This window comes from Leucopleurus acutus (assembly GCF_964270905.1).
Source record: "Leucopleurus acutus genome assembly, chromosome: 13".
NCBI lineage: Eukaryota > Metazoa > Chordata > Mammalia > Artiodactyla > Delphinidae > Leucopleurus > Leucopleurus acutus.
Genome location: NC_139155.1, coordinates 72,314,514 through 72,337,531, shown reverse-complemented (window position 1 = coordinate 72,337,531; position 23,018 = coordinate 72,314,514). Strand labels below are relative to the sequence as shown.

General features: G+C 51.8%; 1 protein-coding gene across 3 annotated transcripts in view; it reads left to right on the top strand.

The window, feature by feature from the left end:
- SSH1 (slingshot protein phosphatase 1) overlaps positions 1-18,357 on the top strand; it is a gene marked incomplete at both ends in the record, with an annotated part of 56,925 nt that extends 38,568 nt beyond the window's left edge. For 2 of the 3 annotated variants that reach the window (XM_082852544.1, XM_082852543.1), the window contains 9 exons: positions 25-90; positions 2,852-3,046; positions 4,193-4,286; positions 5,012-5,140; positions 7,583-7,629; positions 9,325-9,471; positions 11,018-11,218; positions 13,304-13,847; positions 17,131-18,357. In XM_082852544.1, the coding sequence (XP_082708670.1) occupies positions 25-90; positions 2,852-3,046; positions 4,193-4,286; positions 5,012-5,140; positions 7,583-7,629; positions 9,325-9,471; positions 11,018-11,218; positions 13,304-13,847; positions 17,131-18,357 (2,650 nt within the window). The remainder of the gene's footprint in view (positions 1-24; positions 91-2,851; positions 3,047-4,192; positions 4,287-5,011; positions 5,141-7,582; positions 7,630-9,324; positions 9,472-11,017; positions 11,219-13,303; positions 13,848-17,130) is intronic. The other variant, XM_082852545.1, reaches the window with a different exon arrangement.
- Between the last annotated feature and the right edge of the window lie 4,661 nt (positions 18,358-23,018).

The window sequence follows — 23,018 nt, the reverse complement described above, 5'->3', positions numbered from 1 at the left end:
CTGTCCTTTGTTTTTCATTCTCAGTGGATTCAGCGTCAGCACGGCAGGAAGGATGCACATCTTCAAGCCCGTGTCTGTCCAGGCCATGTGGTAAGTGTGGTTTTAGGGACTTTTAACTCCTTAGAAATACTTTCCTAGCTGACAGCACAAATAAAAAAACCCCACCTACTTAGAAGCGCATTTAGGTATGTTTATTTTGTGTGTGTGTGTGTGGCAAAAAATATGTATATTATTATATTATATATTATATATATAAATAAATTATTTATATATTATATTATATTTATATATTATAAATTTATAAATTATTATTTATATATATAACAATAATATATAATATAATAATATATATAATATATAAATATAATAATATATATAAATATAAATTTATAAATTATTGTATATTATGTTATATAAATATATAAAATTATTATAAATTATGTTATATAAATAACAAAATTTACCATTTTAAGGACACAATTCAGTGATATTAAGTACATTCACAGTATTGTACACCATCACCACTATCCATTTCCAGAACTTTTTCATCATTCCAAACAGAAACTCTGTACTTATTAAACAGTGATTCCCTATTGCCCCCTGCCCCAGCCCCTGGTAACCTCTTTTCTACTCTCTCCCTATGACTTTGCCTATTCTAGGTCCCTCATATAAGTGGAATCATACAGTATTGGCCCTTTGGTATCTGGCTTCTGTCACTTAGCATAATGCTTTCAGGGTTCATCCGTGTTTAATACTTCCTTCCTTTTTAAGGCTGAGCAATACATTTATTGTATGGATGTACTGCTTTTATCCATTCATCTCCTGATGGACATTTGGGTTATTTCTACCTTTTGGCGACTGTGAATAGAGCTGCTGTGAACATTGGTGGACAGAGTATCTGACTGAGTCCCTGCTTTCAGATCTTTTGGAATTTCTAGATCATGTGGTAATTTTGTGTCTAACCTTTTGAGGGACCACCAGACTGTTTTCTGTAGCAGCTGCACCATTTTACATTCCCGCCAGCAATGCACAGGGGTTCCAGTTTCTCCACATTCTAGTCAACACTTGTTGCTCTTTGCTTTTTTTTTTTTCATAATAGCCATCCTTATGGGTATGAAGTGGTATCTCATGGTTTTGGTTTTCATTTCCCTAATTAGTTAGCCTTGAGCATCTTTTCATGTGCTGATTGGCCATTTTGTATATCTTCTTTGAAGAAATGTCTATGCAAGTCCTTTGGCCAGCTCTTAATTGGGTTGTTTGGTCTTTTTGTTGCTGGAGGTACCTTGTTTTCATGTTTCTACCGTCCCTGCTGACAAAATGTCATTTTAGCATAAATTCACTGGTCCCGTGTCCCTGGCACACCGAGGGTGATCAGTTTGCTCCATGAGGGCAACAGCAATGCTCTGCTAGGCACTGAGCATCTGCGGAGGCATAAAGTGGACATAATTCCTGTCCTCCTGGAGTTTAAAGTCTGGTGAGGGAGGTGGCCGTAAACCCAGAGCAGAGTCCTATGTTATACTGAGGGGTGGGTGCCGGGCTATGGGATACCTACTGCAGGATGCAGGGGCCAGGGCAGGGTAGGGCCTCCCTGGACACCTGCATGGGGGGTGAGGTAGCTGTGGGTGAAGACTGCGTTCAACTTCCAGACCTTCTCTGAACCCGATACACATTCGAGAGCCTCCTCATCCTTGGAGGGCCGCACAGACCACTCATACAGCGGACTCCACACAGCAGTCTCCCTCAGATAATCTGGAAAAGACTCAGGAGAAAGCCGGTGGCCTCTGATGAGAAGAATTCTGCCCTGTGTTTCAAACTAATTACTCTTTTCTCCAGAACAGTGAGAGTGATGCAGGATCCTCCCATGGGCCACGCGCTAACATCGTTGCTTCGTTTTTACGTCTTCTGTTCCTGCAGTCAGTTCAGGATCATTTGGGGGGAAATCACGAACTCATCGTTCTCTAGACGTCCCAGATGTTCCTTTATGGCCCTGGATAATTTGTTATCTCTTTCTCTACGAGCGAGTCAAAAAACAGGCCCATGGGTTTTTCCAAAACTTCAGAACGAGAATAAAATTTCGTAAATATTCAGCTCAAGTTTCTTCCCTCCCCCAGTCTAGAGCTAGGACAGATGTGGACCACTGGGGAAAGTGAAGTGGGTTGCAGTGGTTTTTACGCCGTGGTTGAGCCATTGGTTCTCTGATAACTTCTCCATCCAAGGCCTCGCTCGTCCACCCTTCACTGATACCTGATTCACCCCATTCACTGAGAAATACTCAGCCCATATTTTTGTAAAAAGAAGTAAACAAAGGATAAGTAAATTAGCTGTTACCAATGTATACGTTTTCAGTACTGTTTCTCCTACCCGACTCTGCCTCCCAGAACTTCTTCTGCAGTTAGTTCTTGTGAGTGTCTCATTTCCTTACGCAATCTAAGCATCTAAGCTGTTATAACATTGATGGGAGGGAGCTAGAAATTAAGTGACTGGGAATGCAGTCACATATCTCTGCTGCACGTTGAGGATGCTTTCCTTCTAGCTGCTCGGCTGCATTGCAGTTCCCACATTCAAGGTAACCACAGCCTCAGAAGTGAATCTCAGTTCCTGGGAGTTCATTGGCGGATGTAAAGTGACCTGGGAGCCTGCCCGATAGGGAGCGTTAGAAAGTTTTGTCGTTTCCTCGTTGGGGATGGTGACAGGTGCCATCTCTGCTCTTGGGGTCGGTGCCTGTGTCCCAGAGACCCGCAGTGGTACCTGGCGGCCACGTGTCCCCCTCGTAACCTCAGATGTAAGAGCGACTCCAGCCCAGCTCCCCTCGTGCCTCCCGGGCCTGACCCTCTTCCCCTCCTCACCCCAGGTCTGCCCTGCAGGTCCTCCACAAGGCCTGCGAGGTGGCACGCAGGCACAACTACTTCCCCGGGGGCGTGGCGCTGCTCTGGGCCTCCTACTACGAGAGCTGCATTGGCTCCGAGCAGAGCTGCATCAACGAGTGGAACGCCATGCAGGACCTGGAGTCCACGAGGCCCGACTCCCCCGCCCTGTTCGCGGACAAGTGAGTGCGAGTGCAGAGCCTCCGTCCCCGTCCCGGTCCCCAACCCCGAGCCTGCCCCCTGACCCCGAGTCTGCACGGTGTCACAGCCCCATTGTCTCCCAGAACCAGCATCCCACACAGGGGTTCCTGACCTGCAGCCCGTGGGTGTCTTTGACTGGGGAAGGGTCTGACCACCGCCCCCCCCACACCGCCTTTTAAAATGATAGACAAATTCGGGTGTGAATGCATTTCTGGGGAGCAGCTCCGTAACGTTCATCAGCTTCTCTGTACCGGTGCCCTGGTCCGTCCTCCTCAGGTCCGAAATCTTGATTTCCAAAGCCTCTTCCTCTGCTTATAAGAGTGTGATGAATGTGATATCCGGTTCCTTGGGTCCCAAGGCCGAGGGCGGCCGGCTCTGAGGCGGCAGCGCTGCCCCACGTGGCCCGAGGCCACGCTCCATTAACTCTAGTTCCAGGAGGGAGCCGCTCTCTCCTCTCCTGGTTGGGACCCTCCTCCCCAGAGCATCATGTTCCTTGGGGACACCACACGTAGGAAGGCTGTGGACCGAGGGGGGCCCCCTGAATGTGGGGAGGACCGGGAGCCACGTAGTATGAGGCCTCAAGGAAACTACGAGAGCATTGGTTAGGATACATCCCTTTGAACATGTGAAGGGGTGTGACGTACAAGAAGGATTGTATGCGGTCTGTGTGGCCCCAGGGTTAGAACCAGGCTGATGTGTAGAAGTTGCAGGGAAACACATAGATTTTGGTTCCGTGTAAGCGTGTAAGGAGATAACAGGAGCCGGATGCAGCTGGGGCCATGGGCTGCCTGAAGACACAGTGATGTCCTCAGCAGAGTCTAGGGGGTCTGGGCCATGGGGATGTCGCATGGCGGTTCCAGCATCCGGCCCTGAGAGGCTGAGGCTCTCCAGACCCGCAGGACGAGTCCGCTTCCCAACCACTGTTTGCCCCCTTGGTCTGCCGTCCTCTCTGGTGGCCCCTGGGCGACTTCCCTGTCCCTCTCCCCTTCTCGCTGAGAACGTGCCCAAGCCGTGTTCCGTGTAGCCCGGGAGCAGCTGGGGTTTCTGTGAACGCCGACCGCAGGCTTCCCGTGGCTTCATGTGGCTTCCCATGGCTCTGCGCTTTCCTGAATGTGATTTCTCTCCAGGCCAACTGAAGGGGAGAGGACGGAGCGTCTCATCAAAGCCAAACTCCGGAGCATCATGATGAGTCAGGACCTGGAGAACGTGACGTCCAAGGAAGTAAGAGCGCTTCCCTGCTGGGTGGGCCGGAGGTCATGGGCATCCCTGTGTCCTGTTGCCCTAGCGCAGCCTGGGTCGGGTAGATCTAAGAGGTTGAAGTTGCCTTTTTAAAAAGCCATATACAATCTGTTTATTAATTAGTGCATGTAAAAAAATCCTATTGTGATACCTTCCAAAGCAAGATGAAACTGCCTTTTAATGTTTTTCTCGATTACTTTTTTCTTTTTTCTGTTGCCCTTTGTCCAAGGAATGCAATGAATTGTAGTAACAGCTTAAACTAAGTAGATCTAAGAGGTTGAAATTGCCATTTATAAAAGTCATGTACAATCTTTTTGTGAATTAATACATAATAAACCCTATCGTGATACCTTCCAAAGCAAGGTGAAATTGATTTTACGTTTTCACGGTGATAGATTTGATAACTGGAAAAGCGTAAGTTTTTTCAACTCAGTAGAAAAGATCCCAAGGGAATCAGATTCCTTCTTTCAAATAATAAATGTCCCATAGTCAGGTTCACATTGAGGCCGAGTAGCCTGCATTCCCACCACCCACGCGTGTGTGCAGCGTGTTTAAGTGCATATGTGCTTACTCTGAAAAAAGCCCAAAAAACACTTTTGAAAACAGTCATAGTTCATGTTGTGACTTTATTACTTCTTTGGAGAAACTGTTTTTTGTTTTTGTTTTTTTTAAACAAACCCCCTTTCCTAATATTTTCCACTCCGCAGATCCGTAATGAATTAGAGAAACAGATGAACTGTAACTTGAAAGAATTCAAGGAATTCATAGACAACGAGATGCTCCTTATCTTGGGACAGATGGACAAGCCCTCCCTCATCTTCGACCACCTTTATCTCGTAAGAGGCACAGCGCACGGCAGGGTCTGGTTTGGGAAACGTAAATCAGACCTTGATTTGTTTGGAGTTTGCAGCAAGTCATAGAGGGGGAGAAACTTGAGTTCCTGGAGCCTCCGTCCTGACTTTTACGGGAACACCCCTCTTGACCCCTTTTCTCTGGCCTGCAGCCTACGGGTTTGCTCGAGAGCCAGATGTTTGCGCCGCAGCTCCCAGCTGAGCTGCGGGGAGTTGTTTGAAAGCTCTCTGGCTGGCAACCGTTTTCAGATGCACACCACCCTCCACCTTCATCGGTCACTAACAGAAACCCCCTCCAGATGGTCTGCGAACTAAAAAAACCCCAGTTACTAAAGGGAACACCCGCGCCTAACCCCAGAATTATGCCTCCCCGTCCCGAGACATGAGAAACAGCAGAGGAGACAGACCAAACGCCTGAAACGCAACATCCCTCCCACACACCCCCGCTTGTCCCCAAGCTGCCCCCTGCCCTGCTCCCAGAGCCCGGGGAGGCAGCAGGCCCTGCTGACACGGCTGGCGGGGCCTGCACATCCCTCTCTTCACTCCGTCCCTCAGTCAGATTTTCTTAAAGCTGTAAGTCTCCATAGAAGGCAGCTGGCAAGTTTTCAGTCAGGGGCTTATAGAGGAAGGCACGCTACTAGTTAGTGAGGCAGCACGGTGCGATGGAAACCGGACCCACCCAGCAGGTTCCCACTCCCCAGCCTGACCAGCCAGGTGCCCGGGGGCAAGTCTCTTGGCCTCTCCTTTCCTTCATCCTGTACCTCAGGGGATGAATATGAGGATTAAGTTAGTACATATTTAAAGCACTGAGTGCGGTTTCCATAGGCACTCAGAAATGGTACCCATCGTTCGAGCAGGAATCACATCCTTGGAAAGTCGAGGACGTGTATTTGCTGCCAAAGGCATGAATGACTGTGTTTTCTGCCTGTAGGAAGTAACCAGTAGTTCCCCAGATGTGTATGTCATGGTACATATTTAACGTATTAAATATCTATTTAACGCATTTATATATATATTGATCTATATACATAGATCTATAAATGTTCAGTGTATATATATTTAAATGTGTATAGATGTGTGGATTTGAAGCCTGAATCTTGAAAGCAGCCCCGGCTCTAAATCCTCTCTGGGAAGTTGATTGTTTTCCCTGGTGGACACAGAACTGAAGGCGCCTCGGCCCGTCTCTCCACTAGGTGGTGATCGCGGCAAGAGGATGCTCACAGGCTTAGCAGAGCTTTTGTTATTTTTTCAGTGTGGTTTGGTGCTTTATGTCACTTTTTCCATGAGAGATACTAAAGGAATTTTTATGTTTGAGCCTCTCCCTCCAATATGAAAATCCAGCTAGTGCCCACATGCTGCCAGCTCCATCGGGGCCCCTGCAGCCCCTGCATCTGGAGCGGTCCACCCTCTCGGGAAAGGAAGCTTATAGGGAGGCCAAGAGGGTGCTTTTGCTGTTCGTGACTCTGGGTCGATTGCATTTCCTAAGAGCAAAGTGATGTTTTTTTCTTGCTTTTTCCCTTCTGTGTTCTTTGCCCGCTCAGAAATGGGGGGTTTTGGTTTTTTTTTTAAATACCATTTTTAAAGTATGAAGTTAAAACATGTTACAGAAAGTTAGGAAATACAAGTTGAAGGAAGAAAATTTAAAAGCATTCTCAATTTCACAAATCCAGAGGCAGTCACTGGTAACACTTTGGTATGTTTGTTTTTCTATCTAATGGGTTTTTTTTTTTAATGCATTTATAGCTTCTTAAAAAAGAAAGAGAAAGAAAAGGAAAGAACTGTACTGTTTGATTATATAGTTTTGTATCCTGCTTTAAAAAATTTTTTTTCGTTATGTGGTATTTCCCTGTGTCATTAAATTTCCTCCAAAAGTATGATTTATTTTAACGGCTCCATCATATGATCTCTTCTTGTCGGACCTTTGGGTGGTTTCTGCTGTTTTGTTATAAATAACCGTAAATATCCTCGTACATATACCTCTGTGAATTCTGGGTGTTTCCTCGGGGTAGCTTTTTGTAAGTGGAATTTCTAGGTCAGAGGGTGGGAACTTTTTTAATATTGCCAAATACTTCCCAGAAAAGGTAAACCAGTTCCTGCTCTAATCAGTGGTATGTGAAAGCGCCCTCTCCCGTGTGGGAGGTCGGAGGTCACTGCCTCTGGTGACAGGACCCTGCTGGAGTCTTAGGAAAGGGAGTGATGAGAGGGGGCAGGGTTTCCTCGACCAGCCCCTTTCCCTGACAGTGCCACGAACTCCTGGGGAACCTGCTCTGATATCGGCCTCTTTGTATCAGCTCTCTTATCGGCCTCTGAGTCCAGGGGCCCATGAGATAGCCATCACCGTCAGGGCCAGCGCACACCGTGCATCCCGTAAGCAGCTCTGAGGCTGACGTGTGACACTCACGGGGGTTTGTGTGATCTGTCCCCCAGGGCTCTGAATGGAATGCATCCAATCTGGAGGAACTGCAGGGCTCAGGGTGAGTCTGCTCCCCTTGTCTTCCCTCATCCTTCCAGGCAGCTTAGAAACACTCAGCTCAGCCGTCCATTCGAAGCCGAGCCCTGGCGCTGCCTGCCTGCCTGGAATTGCCCACCCCAGTCTCCAAAGCAGCTGCCAGCCTGATTTGCATAGCTAAACAGATGTGCTTCAGAATGCCACCTCCTGAATAATTCATGGGTTTTAGATTTTACTGGGGTTTAGAAATGTGTGTGTCGGGGAGAATGATTCTAAATCACCCTCAAATAGTATAGGACAGCCTGGGTGCTGATGCGGCCACGAGCCCCACCCCCCACCCCCGCCCTGCAGAGATGCTGAGAGCACCAGTGTGGACACACTTACCGGTGGGCCAGTCAGCAACCCTGCTCCCCGGACCACTCCTGGTTCTCTCTGTGGTTGTACTTTTGAGCCTGGTGGGAATCTTGCAGCTAAATGCTCAGCGTTGGCCAGAAACACATGCCTGTCTCAATCCGAGAAAGATTCGGCAGCAGGGATAAAAAATGCTTAAACCTAGACCTTCAAGAACAGATGTCTGGACATTTTTTAAAAAAACAACACAGCCACAAAATCACCATCCTGTGGGTCTGACATGATGGCATTCTTGAATTACTGCAGTTAAAAGTCAAGACTAAACAAAATCTTAAAATATATCTTTAGAACTACTGGTTAAGATGTGTTCTTTCAAGAGAAAGTGATCTTAAAGTATAGCGTGGTGCTGTCTATGCTTTATCTTGCTGGGAATAAATAAATGATTTTAAAGGTTTTTCTTTTTTTTCCAAAGCATTTATAAGTATTGCTCTTATGAAATCTATTTGAGGTGTTTTCAAACTCCTGAAGTTATGTTGGTCTTCCAGGAATGTAAGTATTAAGGTTAGAGAACTATAGAACCTGAGTTAGCTGGGTTAGCAGACCCTCCCAACTATTTATTTATTTACAGCCTGCCTTGTTTCAAAAAGGAGTTAAGGCAGTTCCCAAGGACATAAAAAATGGATGGATACATTCAGCTTTTTAACTACTTAAAAGTGGAGACGTTGGTTTTATTTATTTATTTATTTTTCTTTTGCCGTACGCGGGCCTCTCACTGTTGTGGCCTCTCCCGGGCCTCACGCTGTTGTGGCCTCTCGCATTGCCGAGCACAGGCTCCGGACGCGCAGGCTCGGCGGCCATGGCTCACGGGCCCAGCCGCTCCGCGGCATGTGGGATCTTCCCGGACCGGGGCACGAACCCATGTCCCCTGCATCGGCAGGCGGACTCTCAACCACTGCACCACCAGGGAAGCCCTGGTTTTATTTTATTTTTTTAAAAGCCTCTGTATACTCATAATAGTTACGAATTTTGAAACTTCAAAGGAGTTAAGAAATGTATTTAGGTGATACGTGCGATTACTTTCCAGAATCAACGTTACTCAGCAATGCTTTGGGTGGAGCTTTCATTTTATAAGTCTTTTAGGCAGAAGTTTGTTTTTTATCATAAATATAATGTATTCTCATCATGTAGAGGGTATTTAGAAGATACCAAAAAAAACCCCAAAGACCACCACTATGAAGTCCTGTCATAAAAACTCAGACCCTTTATAAATGTGTATTTAATTTTTTCTCTGCTCAGTTTGTCGTTACTTTGGTTTTTGTCGATCCACATTCTGATTCTCCAATTTGTTCTTTTTTTTTTCTCATTGCAGTGTTGACTACATTTTAAACGTCACTAGAGAAATAGATAATTTTTTCCCTGGCTTATTTGCGTATCATAACATCCGAGTCTATGATGAAGAGACCACAGACCTCCTCGCCCACTGGAACGAGGCGTACCATTTTATAAACAAAGCAAAGTAAGTGGGCGGAGAAGTCAGAGAAACCAGGCTGGGGAAGAAGCTGACCGGCAGCCGCAGGGTGGGCAGACATTAATGGTGACCCCAGACACAGCTGCCTCCTGGCTTGAGGGGCCTGTGACGTCTGATGGGCCTCTGGTTTTAGAGTGCTGGACCCCAAGCATCGAAAGGGCCAAGTCACTGATCTTCTCCAGGGGTCCCCAGATGAGCTCGTTCTCTTTCACCTGCCGTGACATTTGACCCCCGTTTCGTCATTAGCCCTGGCTGCAGGCAAGGCCCCTGTACCAAGCGGACACTCTTGGGAGCTCTGTGCGTGGGGAGTCACAGAGCCAGAGGAGAGAGGAGGGCGGGCGGATCGTACATGACTCAGAGCACCTTTGGGGCTGCTTCCCTGGAGAAATCTACTCAGAAATCTACTCCGGCAGATGCCCTGAGCTGTGGCCCACCTCCACCTGAGTTAGTGTGACTCCTGTTCACGTAGAATGGGATGGACCATCAGAGGTCCCCACTGCCCCGAGCCTGTCACTGCTGTCACGTGTCTTTTGTCCTTACCTTATTCTCCTGTGGAACAGCTCTGTCTCACTGAAGTCAGGACCAGAAAGAGACAACTCTTTGAGATGCTCTCAAGAGACACTTCCTCTTCTGCTTTGCACCCAGGTCAAAGCTCCATGATGTAGGACCAAATCTTAGTTCCCCTGGGTTCCTGGGGGATAGACTTTGGCAGTCCAAAAAAACCCCTGAGGTTTGAGGATGAACTTTAAGCTTGGGGTATAGGAAATGAGCCTGCTCCCGCCGAGCAGGTGTGCTGCTTCTAATGTAAACAGGCAGGCTGGCCGGCCTACCTCCTGTACAAATAAACTTTCACGGGTGCAGCCCTCCCTAGCCTGCTGCCCCTCACCTTTGTGAGCAGGCGACAGCTAGAGCAACAGTGTTCCTGGCCTTGCCATGTCTGTTAAATCAGCCTCGCCTGGGCTGGTACCGTCTCCCTACAAAAAGCCTATCGGCCCATCTGTTTCCTTTGGCTTCTTTCTCTGGTGGCCAAGTCAAGTGCTGCGGACTCACGCTGGCTCCTTGACTCTCCTGTCTGCCGAGGCACTCTCTCTGGCAGGGGCCCGGTGGCTTTCAGTTCGCTGACCCTGTTTCTCTACAGTAACCTGCTCCCTGTCTCCATCTGCTCTAGCAGCTGAGTGAGTAGATTGTGCAAATACCCCTTTCGCTGCCCAGTTGCTTCATGCCTGAGGGGCTCTGGTCTCCCGGCCGATCCCAGCCACCTGGGAAGACGCCCGAATGGGGAGCTTTCTCCCTGCAAAACTTGGCCCGGCCAGGCCAGATTGATCTTGATTTCCCATTGTATGCTAATTGATTTTGAAGTGAAGTTATTTCCTACTGAGGGTGTGTGGACGTCTGCTGCCTAAGCATCAGGACCTCAGAGGGTTTGGGCAATGAGATAACTTCAGGGTTTAAAAAAAAAAGATCCACTGTGCCAGACCTGAGAGAATGCCGTTGTATCAACTTTTGCCTTCGCCCCCCTCCCCGACGGCTGCAGGAGGAACCACTCCAAGTGCCTGGTACATTGCAAAATGGGCGTCAGTCGCTCTGCTTCCACGGTCATAGCCTACGCGATGAAGGAATTTGGCTGGCCCCTGGAGAAAGCCTACAACTACGTGAAGCAAAAACGCAGCATCACACGCCCCAACGCGGGCTTTATGAGGCAGCTGTCTGAGTATGAAGGCATCTTGGACGCCAGGTGGGTGCCTGTCTGCAGAGAAGAATTGGCAGAGCCGAGCTCCAGAAGCCCTGCCGCCCAGCCGGCCGGGGCTGCCGGCCACGTCCCAGCCGTGCTCCCGTTTGGCCCAGCGGTGGCTTCCACAGCCAAAATCCTGCCTCTTGGGGTCGGGGGGGAGCTGGTTTGAGAAAAACAACGATTGTTTGGGGTTTGATTAGTGGTTTCCAGGAGGGATCTGTGCTTATTGTGTTGGCACGTAAAGCTGTTTTGCAGTTGGAGGGAGCAGGGCACGGCTTCTAATCCAAGGCAGGACTCCGTGTGAGTCTCGGCCCGGGGCTGCCCTGTTTCCTGAGCACCTGTTCTGTGCCAAGCCCGTGCCAGGCTTCACCGCAGGGCAGCTCCAGGGACTGCAGAGGCAGCCCTGGGTCCACCGCTGACAAGCTGGTAGCTCAGGGGAAGCTCATCAATCTTCCCCCCCACCCCCGCCTCAGTCTCCTCTTCCGAGTTAAGAACTAATCCCCCGATAGGATTGTTGTAAAATTTCCACGAGCACCAGGCAGCTGCTTCGCTAGACCCGGCTCACGGTCAGTGATGACCTAGCTGCTTTGTAATTCTCTACCCACCACCTCCACCCACCCACCCAACCATGAAAAAGGTCTGCAGAGGACAGGGGATCCCCCATTTGTGGGGAGTAAGGAACTGACGCTGGAGGTTAAGGTGTCCCATGTCACACAGCCAGTGGGCGGCCCAGGGATTGGGGGGCACGCCCGGGTCTGTCAGCCTCTGGGGCTCCCGTGCAAGGTGATCCTGCCCCCATGGAGGGGTCCCCCAGTGACCCCAGGTGGATCGCTGCTGGACTTAGGGACTCACTTTCCCCCTGTTCCTTTTCTGTTCAATCTGTCCAAGGCCTCCCTGGGTTGTTTCTGCCCGGTGCTGTGAGGAGGCCACAGGCTAAGTCCACTAGCTTCTTGGCCACGTTTGGGGAAGCAACTGGCGGGTCTGGAGAACAGCTCCGGACATCTCTGGACTCCTTCACTGTCAACCAGAGAGCAGCTGGACAGGTGCTCAGGCAGGGCCGAGGGGGACGGCGGGGGAGGAGGAAGGGGCACATTCTGCTCTCGCCTCCGGTAGCCCTTCAGTCATTTGCTGCCATCAGGGGTTTGCAGGCCAACCAGGGGTTGCCAGGCCAGGTTCACAGCAGCACGGCACTGACCTTGAATTATAGCCCCGTCTGCGGGCCCACTTGGCCTTGCGCGGAACGTGCACACAGAGCAGACGGCCGAGAATGACCGTGTTGCTCCCTCGCGTTGAAGAGCAGCAGCAAACCCTTAGTGTGCACGTCCTTCTATGTTTACTTCTTTCTCCTCTTAACCGTCACCACCCTGGGATGTTGGTGATCCTCTGAGGTCAACGGAGGTGACTCACTTACCTGATTTCACTCTGAGCCTCTTTCTTCTTCTTCTTTTTTAACCCTCACGTTTAAGAAATGTGTCATAAAAGTAATAACACAGCACTAGAAGACTTATTTTAAAAACTGACCTGTAATCTCTCTGACCTACACAAATATTTCCAATTTTCTGGCATCTCCCCAGCTTTATTCAGGTGCATTACATGTTTACATGGTCACGTTAGTGTGTATAAGTCTTTATCGACTCTCTACTTTGATCCGCGTTATTTCCCTACGACGTAAGTAGGAGAGGATGGGGTTTCTTATTTGACAGATGGGGAAACAGAGACGGAACATCCGTGGCATGACCAGGTTCGCCAGGAGAGCTGGGACACTAGGACCATGATAGGATTCCAGGTCCAGGCCCCCTTCCCATGTCTGCGATATCCTTATCACATGACAAAGTTGTTTACGTGATCCCACATGGGTCATACGTGCGGGATGCCATATGTACGGGAGCCATGATGACTTAGGGTCCTAAGGCTATTTCCGTCATTCTCGAATTTCTTGGGGGTAAATGAACCGAGAGAGGCTTTACCCAGGGGAGCCCCTGGTGTCCACCCGGGCCTTGGACTGCCCCTTGCTGGCTCCCCACCCCCTTCCTCCCAGGACCATTGGGCACTGGCATCTGCTGACCTTCCTCTGCCTTCCTTCCCCAGCAAACAACGGCACAACAAGCTGTGGCGCCAGCAGCCTGTGGATGACCCAGCGGGGCCTGGGGACTTCCTGCCGGAGACCCTGGACGGCAGCCCGGAAGCCCAGCCGCCCTGCCTGGACGCCGCCGCACAGCCTGGGTTCCCGGGCAGCGGGACCCCGGGGGGACCCGCTCTCCCCTGCTGTCTCCGGCGACTCTCAGACCCCCTGTTGCACTGCCCCAGAGACGAGACGGGCGGCTGGGTCCACCTGGAGGATCTGGAGAGGGATGCTCTGCTGGAAGAAGCCGCTCAGCCGGCAGAGGCATCCAAGCCGGCCGGACACGCCCCAGGAGGTCCTGGACTCTGTGAGAAGGAAGTGAAGAAGAAACCAGAGTTTGGGAGCCCCCACGCCCGGGGTGGCGCGTCGCCTCAGGTGGAGGAGATGGAAAGGGAGGAGGCCCCGGGAGCAGGGAAGTGGGGGCAGCCTGTTACTGAGCTCGATAACCTGCTGAATTGGGAAAACCTAAATAACAACAACAGCAAGAGGAGCTGCCCGGACGACTTCGAGGTAGGCCTGGGGCCGCGAGGGGGTGGCGGCACGCACGCCATTTCTGCCCCGGGGGCAGCCCCGCAACAGCTGGCTCTGCCAGCTCAGTGGGTGGCTTTCCGTGCGATTCTGCAGGCCGACGGGGATGGTAGACGACGGAGGACCCGGGACCCCTGGGGAATGGTGATCTTCCCCCACGCCCTCTTCACCCTGGTGCCTCATTCACGTCCGAGGCAGAGTTTCAAAGTCTTTCCTTTTTTCTTATGTAAAACATAAAACATATAACTTATGGGAATTTCCTGGCGGTCCAGTGGTTAGGACTCCGCGCTTCCACTGCAGGGGGCCCGGGTTCGATCCCTGGTCAGGGAATTAAGATCCCGCATGCCACAAGGCATGGCCAAAAAATCCCCACAAAACATATAACTTATCACTCAGCTTCAGCCTTTACCAGTGCATGGCTTTCCTTCCTTTCATCTCACCCCCATCCGTGTTCCCATACCCTGGATTCTCCTGAAACAAATCAAATCCCAGATCTGTCGTTTCCATCCCAAACGCTTCCGTTTATAACCTATAACCATAACACCGCTGCCACCTTGAAAAAGCCGACATCATCAAGTATCTAGCCTTGCAACTCAGACTCTAATGCTTAATTAACTCCAGCAGCCCCTTGTAGCGCTCATACTTGGTGGGTTATTTGCAACAGGGCTTTGCCTCAACCTGCCACTTGCTCAGAAAATCTAGAATTCCTCCAGCCTTTTTCCTCCTCCAAGTGGCCCACGCGTGGAGGCTGGTTTCGTGGAGGGACGTCCTCTGTTGCCTGGTCTTGGGTTCTGCCCTCTGCTCTGCTGCTGGCTCGCCCTGGCCCGGGGGACGGAGGCTTCATTTCCCATGGCCTGACCACCCACCTCCTGGGCCAGCTGTGATTCTCTAGTAAGAGCACTGGGGAGGCAGATAGAGGCATCCCCTTGTACAGAGAGTTCGCCATCATCACGTTATAATGCAAACAAAACTGGGAAGTTAAATCTCCTGTACTCCAAATCAGGACCCAGATTCCAAACTGAATAGTAATTACTCTCGAATTTCCCTCACCACTCACCTTCCCTTTAAAGAGCAAATGCCCATCAAGATAGATGATATAAAACCTCTCTGTCCGGGACAGTGGTACCTCGGTTGGTCCGAGATGATGTAGCTGTGAGTCGTAGAATGGGGACCACGAGAGAAGCCTGGATAAGAAGATAAACGAAGGACCCAGCCTTCCTTTTCTGGCCAGAGCGTGGATGGGTGACATTATCTAGGGAATAGGACCTAGAGACAGGCATCCATTCACTTGTTCAAGTTGTGTTTATTAACTCCGGGGCCAGATTGGTGAGGGGGTACAGCTGTAAGGTAGTTCAACACACGTGGTCTTACAGGGAGATGGGAGGTAAACATGTAAGGATGTAACAAAGAAAACATACAGGTGGTGCTCGGTGTGGTGACACAGGTAAGGTGGGAGGGGAGGGGATGAGACAGAGCTGGCCACACAGAGCGCCAGGAGGAGAATCTTCTGGGCCCCAGGCCCCGGAGGGTGGAAAGCTTGGCCTGGTTGAGGGGCAGTGGCTGAGGTGCAGTTGGACAGGTGGCCAGGCACGCGGGGCTTTGGGGCATGATGGCAGGGCCCTGCGCGTTTCCTCCCAGGGCGCTGGGAAGCACGGGAGGGCGTTAGGTGGTTGGTGACAAGGCCCCTCTGGCAGTGGTCTGCAGGCAGACTGATGGGGTGAGATGGAAGCCAGGCATCTGAGATGGGGGTGGCTCAGAGGATGGGACAGGGACCGAAATGCACAGCTTAGGAGGCATCCAGAGACAGGGCCCTCGGAGGGCAGGGACTGTCTTGCTCGTAGCCCCTGCGCCCAGTGCAAGGCCTGGCACAGGAAAGGCGTGCTCCCTAAGTAGGAGCTGGATGAATGAATTCCCTCCTCCCTTGTCTCCCCATGAGCTCTGAAAGGTGCTCTCAAATCTCCCACCGTGGTAGATTTTACCACGGTTTAGAACGTTAGATTCTAAAGGTTTTAGAAGAAACAAACGTATAGACACTTTGGTCAAAGCTTCAGGAAAATGTCTGTGTTCGGTCCTCACCACAGGGGTGACCAAGCCCCACTGGTCCACCTGGAAACCAACCCCAGGAATCCTGACCAGGATAGGGTCCTGCAGGAGACCTGGCCCCCTACCTGCCCCACCAGGTGCTCTCCACACGCCCCCTTGCAAGCCTCCAGGAATCGGGGCTGGGTTTCCCATTGACTCCTCCAGGACTGGACCGGACCCTGACTCCTTAGCTTGCGGGGACCTCGGGCTGCCACACAGGATGGTACGAGTCCCTGACACGACAGAGGGGCAGGGAGAAACCTTTTGCCAAGAAGGCTTGGTTTTCAACCGCCTCAGGAGTCTCACGGTGAAACAACTCGCGAGGGAAGAGAGTCACCCTCTTGCCTCCACTTCTGCGGTTCTCGGCTGGGTCTTGGCCCAGAGGAGCAGCCCTGGTGCCTTTCGATGGGCGCATGAGGGAGTGAGGGCTTGGCCTGCCCATCAGGAGGAGGGCGGGATGGAGAGGCCCACGTTGAGCTCACGGAGACCCCCAGTGACCAGAGGCAGGGCGTTTCTTGCGAAGTGGTGCAAACGTGCTTTCCACTGGTGTATGAAACCCACCTCTGCCTGGCCCCCTCCTCGGGGTCGTGGGCACCCGTGTTTGGGTCTGTATTAGAGTCTTTCCCGCACCGTTTCTGCCTTTGGCCACCTCTCTGTGAAGAGCACAGTTAGATGGTGGTTCCTTGAGCCATGCTCTGTTGTGCCAGACAGGAAGGGTGCTGTCTTCAGGCTGCAGACTCCAGACCCTTTCTGAAAGGGAGACACAGTTACTGTGCCAGAAATGTTATTTCACTAATTCTCACGAGGCCGTGAGGGGAAAGGGTGAGGCGAAGTCACTCCGGTTTTCAGGCAACACCAGAGGCTGGAAAGGGTCATTTGGTGCAAGTGGCGGAGGCGGAGTTGAGAAGGGAGGCCCTTGGAGGCCCTGCTCCTGGCCATGTGGCCGAAGGTTTGCCCAGGACTGTGGGCTCGTAGCTTCCGGGAAGTTCGATTCAGTGTCTCTAACTCATCCCTAACCTGCCTTAGTCACGGTCATATGGGTTCCGAGAGGGCCGTATCCCAGCCCCAGCTGAAGTGAGAGCACTGCCAGCCCAGTGCCTGCCCCAGCCCTGCCTCCTGCCCTTCTTGTACTTTTCGGGCTTAGGCTTGTGTCATGCCCTCACGATGTTCTTGTCCCTTTCAGCACGATGCGATCTTTGGGATCCTTAACAAAGTGAAGCCTTCCTACAAATCCTGCGCCGACTGCATGTACCCTGCAGCCAGCGGGATTCCCGAGGCCTTCGGGGAGCGATGCAAGAACCCCGGTGCTCCCGCCATCTGCACCCAGCCCACCTTCCTGCCCCACCTCACGTCTTCCCCCATGGCCCATGTGGCCAGCAGGTCCCGAGCTTCAGAGAAACTGTCCTCTGGCCCAACCGAAACTCCCCCCTTCCTACCACCAGCAGGCTCGAGGAGGCCAGACATCAGTGGCCCTGGGGCTGGGGCTGCCCCAGAGCTACCAGCCAGCCTTTTGGAACCTTCCAGAGAGACTCACAAAGTCCTACCAAAGTCCCTCCTTTTGAAGAATTCTCACTGTGTTAAGAACGCTCCCAACGTGGAAGTAGCGAAGGACGACTCGCCACCCAAGAAAGATCCGAAGCCAGCCAAGGACCTGCGGCTCCTGTTCAGTAAAGAAGCCGAGAAACCGACAGCCAACAGCTACCTGATGCAGCACCAGGAATCCATCATCCAGCTGCAGAAGGCGGGCTTGGTCCGCAAGCACACCAAAGAACTGGAGAGGCTGAAGGGCACGCCGGCCGACCTGGCGGCCCCCTGCAAGGATGGCCCCGCCAGCAGGCTGGAGGCCAGCATCCCCGAGGAGAGCCAGGACCTGGCTCTGCCTGGCCAGGCCCAGGGCGACGAGAAGCCCGAGGCTGGCCCCCCTCCGTCAGAAGGAGCCCCACTGAAGAGCCCCCCGCTCTTCCTCTGCCGCCCAGACCACACCAGTCACTTCTCAAAAGACTTCCTGAAGACCATCTGCTACACCCCGACCTCATCCTCCATGAGCTCCAACCTGACCCGGAGCTCAAGCAGCGACAGCATCCACAGCGTCCGTGGGAAGCCCGGGTTGGTGAAGCAGCGCACGCAGGAGATCGAGACCCGGCTCCGGCTGGCGGGCCTCACGGTCTCGTCCCCGCTCAAGCGCTCTCACTCCCTCGCCAAGCTCGGGAGCCTCAACCTCTCGACGGAGGACCTGTCCAGTGAGGCCGACGTGTCCACGGTGGCTGACTCCCAGGATGCCAGGTTGAGCGAGTCTTCCTTCTTGCATGAGCCCCCAGTGGCCCCCAGGAACCCAACTGCAACCTCTAAACCATCAGGGAAATCTGCCCCGGAAAACTTGAAAAGCCCTTCGTGGATGAGCAAAAGCTGACCCGCCTTTGGCTGCATTTGGACTTCTGTGATCCCTCCTTTAGTTTCACTGTGGATTTTGGTCCACCCCTTCTGTCTTGATTTCCTTTAAATAATTGGCGTTATCCTTACTTTTCCTCCCCTCTTGCGGCAAAGGGGAGAAGAAGAAACAACAATACCTAACATACAGCACAAGAAGAAAGGGGAGCGTTGGTTTTGTGGCCTGGGGGAACCAGCAGCTGTTGACCAGTAGACTCTGACTCCAAATGAGGTGTTCCGGGTGCTTCTCGTGTGTTAAGAAGAGCATTTATACAGCGATGCACACACATCAAAAATCCTCTGGCACGGGGCTTCCCTGGTGATGCAGTGATTAAGAATCCGCCTGCCAATGCAGGGGACACGGGTTCGAGCCCTGGCCCGGGAAGACCCCACATGCCGCAGAGCAACTAAGCCCGTGCGCCACAACTACCGAGCCTGCGCTCATAGAGCTCACGCTCCGCAACAAGAGAAGCCACGACAATAAGAAGCCCGCTCACCGCAGTGAAGAGCAGCCCCTGCTCGCCACAACTAGAGAAATCCCGTGCACAGCAATGAAGACCCAACACAGCCAAAAAACAAAACATCCTCCGGCACAACCTGCAAAGGAATAGCTGTGGCATTGGCATCGCCACCACGGCACGTGTCCTAGCTCATTCAGGCCCTTCTGGGAAAACTCCTGGATGGCAGTAGAAGTCCTACCTCTGATCCTGCTCTGCTTTTTATTTTTAAACTCCAATAATGACCAAGGCTCATTCCAGGGAAAAATGCTGTGTCAGAAAAGATTTTTCCGAAAGAGAACTTTCTGTTGTGCGGTTGTCAGGACCCCAAAAAGTATTAAGACTTTTAAGGTGCCTGCGCCAAACACTGCTAGTTAAAGTGACACGAAGGCACGAATGCTGCTGTCAGACCAACTCCAGGGTGAGTGGAGGTCCTCCGAGCAGCTGACTTGCCTGTCCTGGCGTGTTGTCACAGCTGAGTGACGTGTGTCTGGCCGGCCCTGGGGTGAGGTGGGGGGAAATGTGTGTGGGGTCCTCAGTTTGTTGCTAAAGGTCAGTCTTCAGTTGTCCCCCATCTGGGGAGAAGGACCCACAAAGTATCATTGAGTCTTATCTGCTGCGGAACCCAATGCGGTCGTGTTGTGGTTCATAGGGACTCAAGTGTCTGGCGGGGCCGGGGATTCTGAGATGTGGGTCACCCCGTCAGGAGCCCCAGCACTCAGGTTCATTAGGTCACATGTACTCACGTTTGGGGAGGAAAGGAGATTTCAGCAGTGAGGAACGCTCAGTCACTCTCAAGGAACAACTTAGCAGCAGCTTCTCTGAGAAGTGGGACTGGGGGAAGCCCTGGCAGACGTTTACAGTCGCCCCTTCCTGTGGTGAGAACGCTGCTTCCTGTTTCTCTGCGGCTCTTCCCAGTGGGCAGGACAGCACGTGGTCCTGAGTGTCCCTGGGAGTAGTCCCTCTAAGGATCTTGAGTGGAGGGACTCCTCTGATGTTGGCCAGCAAGACAGGATGTTAAAATATTTTGGAGAGAGAGAAGAGGTCTGTTAAGTTTAATTCAGGGGTCAGCAAACCATGGTGTATGGCCCCAAGAGCTAAGATTGTTTTTTATAGTTTTAAGGGATTATCAAAAAATTAACAAATAGGTGACAGAGACCATGTAGCCTGCAAAGCCTAAGCTAGCTACCTTGCGATCAGGCTCTTTACAGAAAACTTCTGCCGAGCCCTGGCCAGTGAAACTAGAAATCCTTCAAGGGCCAGCCAAATTCCAAACGTGGGTAAATGAGTCGCCCTCTTACGCTGGTCAGAACCGGGCCCCCAAGAGTAGCCCAGGCAGGGTCTTCAGGAAGAAGGCTAGTCCGTATTTCAGCTAGTGGGTAGAGTTTTTGCAAAAACCCTCTCTCCGGAAACTTTTTCTCCCTGGCCTTATTTTTTTTTATTAAAGTATACGTTATTTTACCCTATCGGAATTTGTTTTCCCACCACTGTCAACTGAAATCAGCTTAAAAGGTGATTATCCACTTATTGCGGAAAACCCAGTTGGGTTTCCTCCTCTCTCTCAGCCAACAAGAGCACAGTCTCAGAAAATATATATCAGGTTCAGTGTTTTGCCAAATTAAATTTCATGTGGTGGATCAACTTTTGTGTCAAAATAATTCTTTAAATTTGATGATGCCAGGCTTATGTTGGTTTTTTAACCATGCCTGGGTATGTTATAGTTTTGAAGACCTTAATTTTGAAAGCCATAATTTTTCTTCTCCAGTTAAAGGGTGGGAGGAGGATTACGAATACTAGTGGGTCTCTGGCTTTTGGCAAAGTTATCCATTCGCTGTCAGGAGCTAGTCTATCGGTATCTAAACAGACCGGGGCCCAGGTGCCCATCATCAGATTAAAATGAAGCGTTCTTGATGGATGACACTGTAGCCTGGAGAAGAGGGTGAAGGTTCTTCTCTGAGACCCAGATCAGTGGCACACAAACATATGGCAGATTGCTATGTTAAATGTTATACTAACAAGACAAGAGCATTCTCCCAGGCTTGGAGACACCTTGGCAAAGACAGGTTCCTACCGGTCTCTGAAAAGAAAGCTTACACCGTAAGCTGTGCCACATCTTGACCAGTGCTCCATCTGTAAGCTTAGCAGATGGGGGAGATTCCGAATGTAGGCGGCAGTGGTTTCTGCTGTGAAAGTCACTGATTTTGGTGACCGCCATCTTCGTGGAATGCCTTTGTCCAACTAGGCGAGAACAAAAGCTTTCTAAATAAGCTCAGTACCCTGTGAATTCAGCTGCATTTCCTCTTGCACCTCACCTTTCCCTCCCTTGCACTCTCATTCACGTGGCATGCCAAAATTAGAGCGAACTCCTCTAGGTCTTCCTCTTGCAACGATACAGGGAGGTCTTCTCATCAAGTTTTGTTGTGTCGAAGAGGAGAAGTGGTCACAGAGAGAGGGGAAACCGTGCTGCCCTTGATCGGGACCCGACCTTGCCGATTTCCACGTCTTTGTCTTGTAGCTACTTCAGGGCCTTGGAGCAATGTGCATCATTCCATGAACTTCTTGACAACAAGGTTCTTGCCCCCAGTCTCACCTGCCTCCTTGGTCTCAGTGCAGGCACCAGTGCCAACCTCTCGGCTGCCAGACAGCTCTCTGCTGGGTGGAGGTACCCGGTCCATCAGGCGAGCAGGTTACTCTGTCCAGCTCCCTTCCGCTCCATCCCACCCTCTCCAGCTAAAAAGCATTCCAGCCCTTTCTAAAGCCTTTTCCCTCCTGTTTAAGCCCAGAGGATGCCTGGGATGGAGCCAAAGAGGCCATAGAATTAACATCGTCAGGACAACCCTGTACGTCGGCACTGTGCACAGGTGCCATCCCAGGAGGCTGATGGATCCCCTGCTCCCCTGGGGCCCCTGCTCCCTAGCGAGAGGAAATGCTGTCATGTAGTCGAGAGCATGTGAGTAACCTCACCCAAAGTGTCCGAAGAGCGACTTGCCGTCTGTTGGCTGGAAACGCTTCGTGCCAGAACACATTTCCCAGAACCCTGCTCTGGCTCGCCACCCGGCAGGGCTTCCCCGCACCCACGCGGCCGGCACAGTGACGGCCGCCCCTTCACCTCCGGCAGGGGAGCCGGGCGGGCAGGAGATTTGTGACATCGGGACAGCGTGGTGCAGGGTCACCGGCTGCTGTCCCACCCCCAGCGTCTCCCCGACGCGGCATGCCAAATGAAGGTACTTATGGACCCCCGTGCTCAGCTCCTTGGTCTTTTTATTGTCTGCTCTGCAGTTGAATACGTATGTGTATGAGTTCACTCTGCACAAATATATATATTTGAATCTGTCTGTCACTTGAATCAGAGCATCACGTGCATCCCTCCTCCCTCACGTACACGCACACTGTGTCACCCGAGCTATGAAGCGGGTCACCTTGAACGGTCTGGAGCGACGCAGTGCGGTGCTGCCCTCGGTGGGTGTGGATGTGACCACCTCGTCTTTGTCTTGCAGTGGGTGCTGCAGCCCCGGCCTGTGTCGGTCTCTTAGCAGGAGTCTCAGAACCAGACCCCCGGTCCTCTGCTGTCCTTTCTGTCGGCCGCGCTGCTCACGGAGATGGCCGCTCCCTCCCTGCCTCCTTCCTGACACTGTAATTATTGTTTTACAATCGAGTGCCTTAATAATAGTTTACAAATACTGTGTATTTATGGGCAACCGTTAAGCTCTCGCCTTCTGTGATTGGATACTTTGCCTCGTCAGTGGTGGTTGGCGTTTTTAGGGCTGGAGCTTGCCTGCCCCGTGCTTGTGTTGGTCTGTTGTGCGGCTTCTCGCACCTGCCCGCAGCCAGGCCAGGAGCGTTGCTAGAAACGGCGCTGGCGGTTTCTGTTGGCAAGGCGGGCACGGTTTCAGCCACGGCCCGGTCCGTAGTAAGCGAGGAAAGAACGGGATTGGTTTGCTGGCCAGCCGGGGGGGTGGCGCGGTCCAGGCTCCCCCTGGACCGCAGCCCAGCCCCTCCCCTGTTCCCCCCATCACGCAACTGTACTCCTGTTCAGTAGAGTTTTTATTACCACCTAGGCCCCCACTGTTTTCCTCTCTGCTGGTGTCCTGAGCTCTTTGCAACAAAATGCAGGTACAGACCGCCATCAGGAGCTCCACAAGAAGGG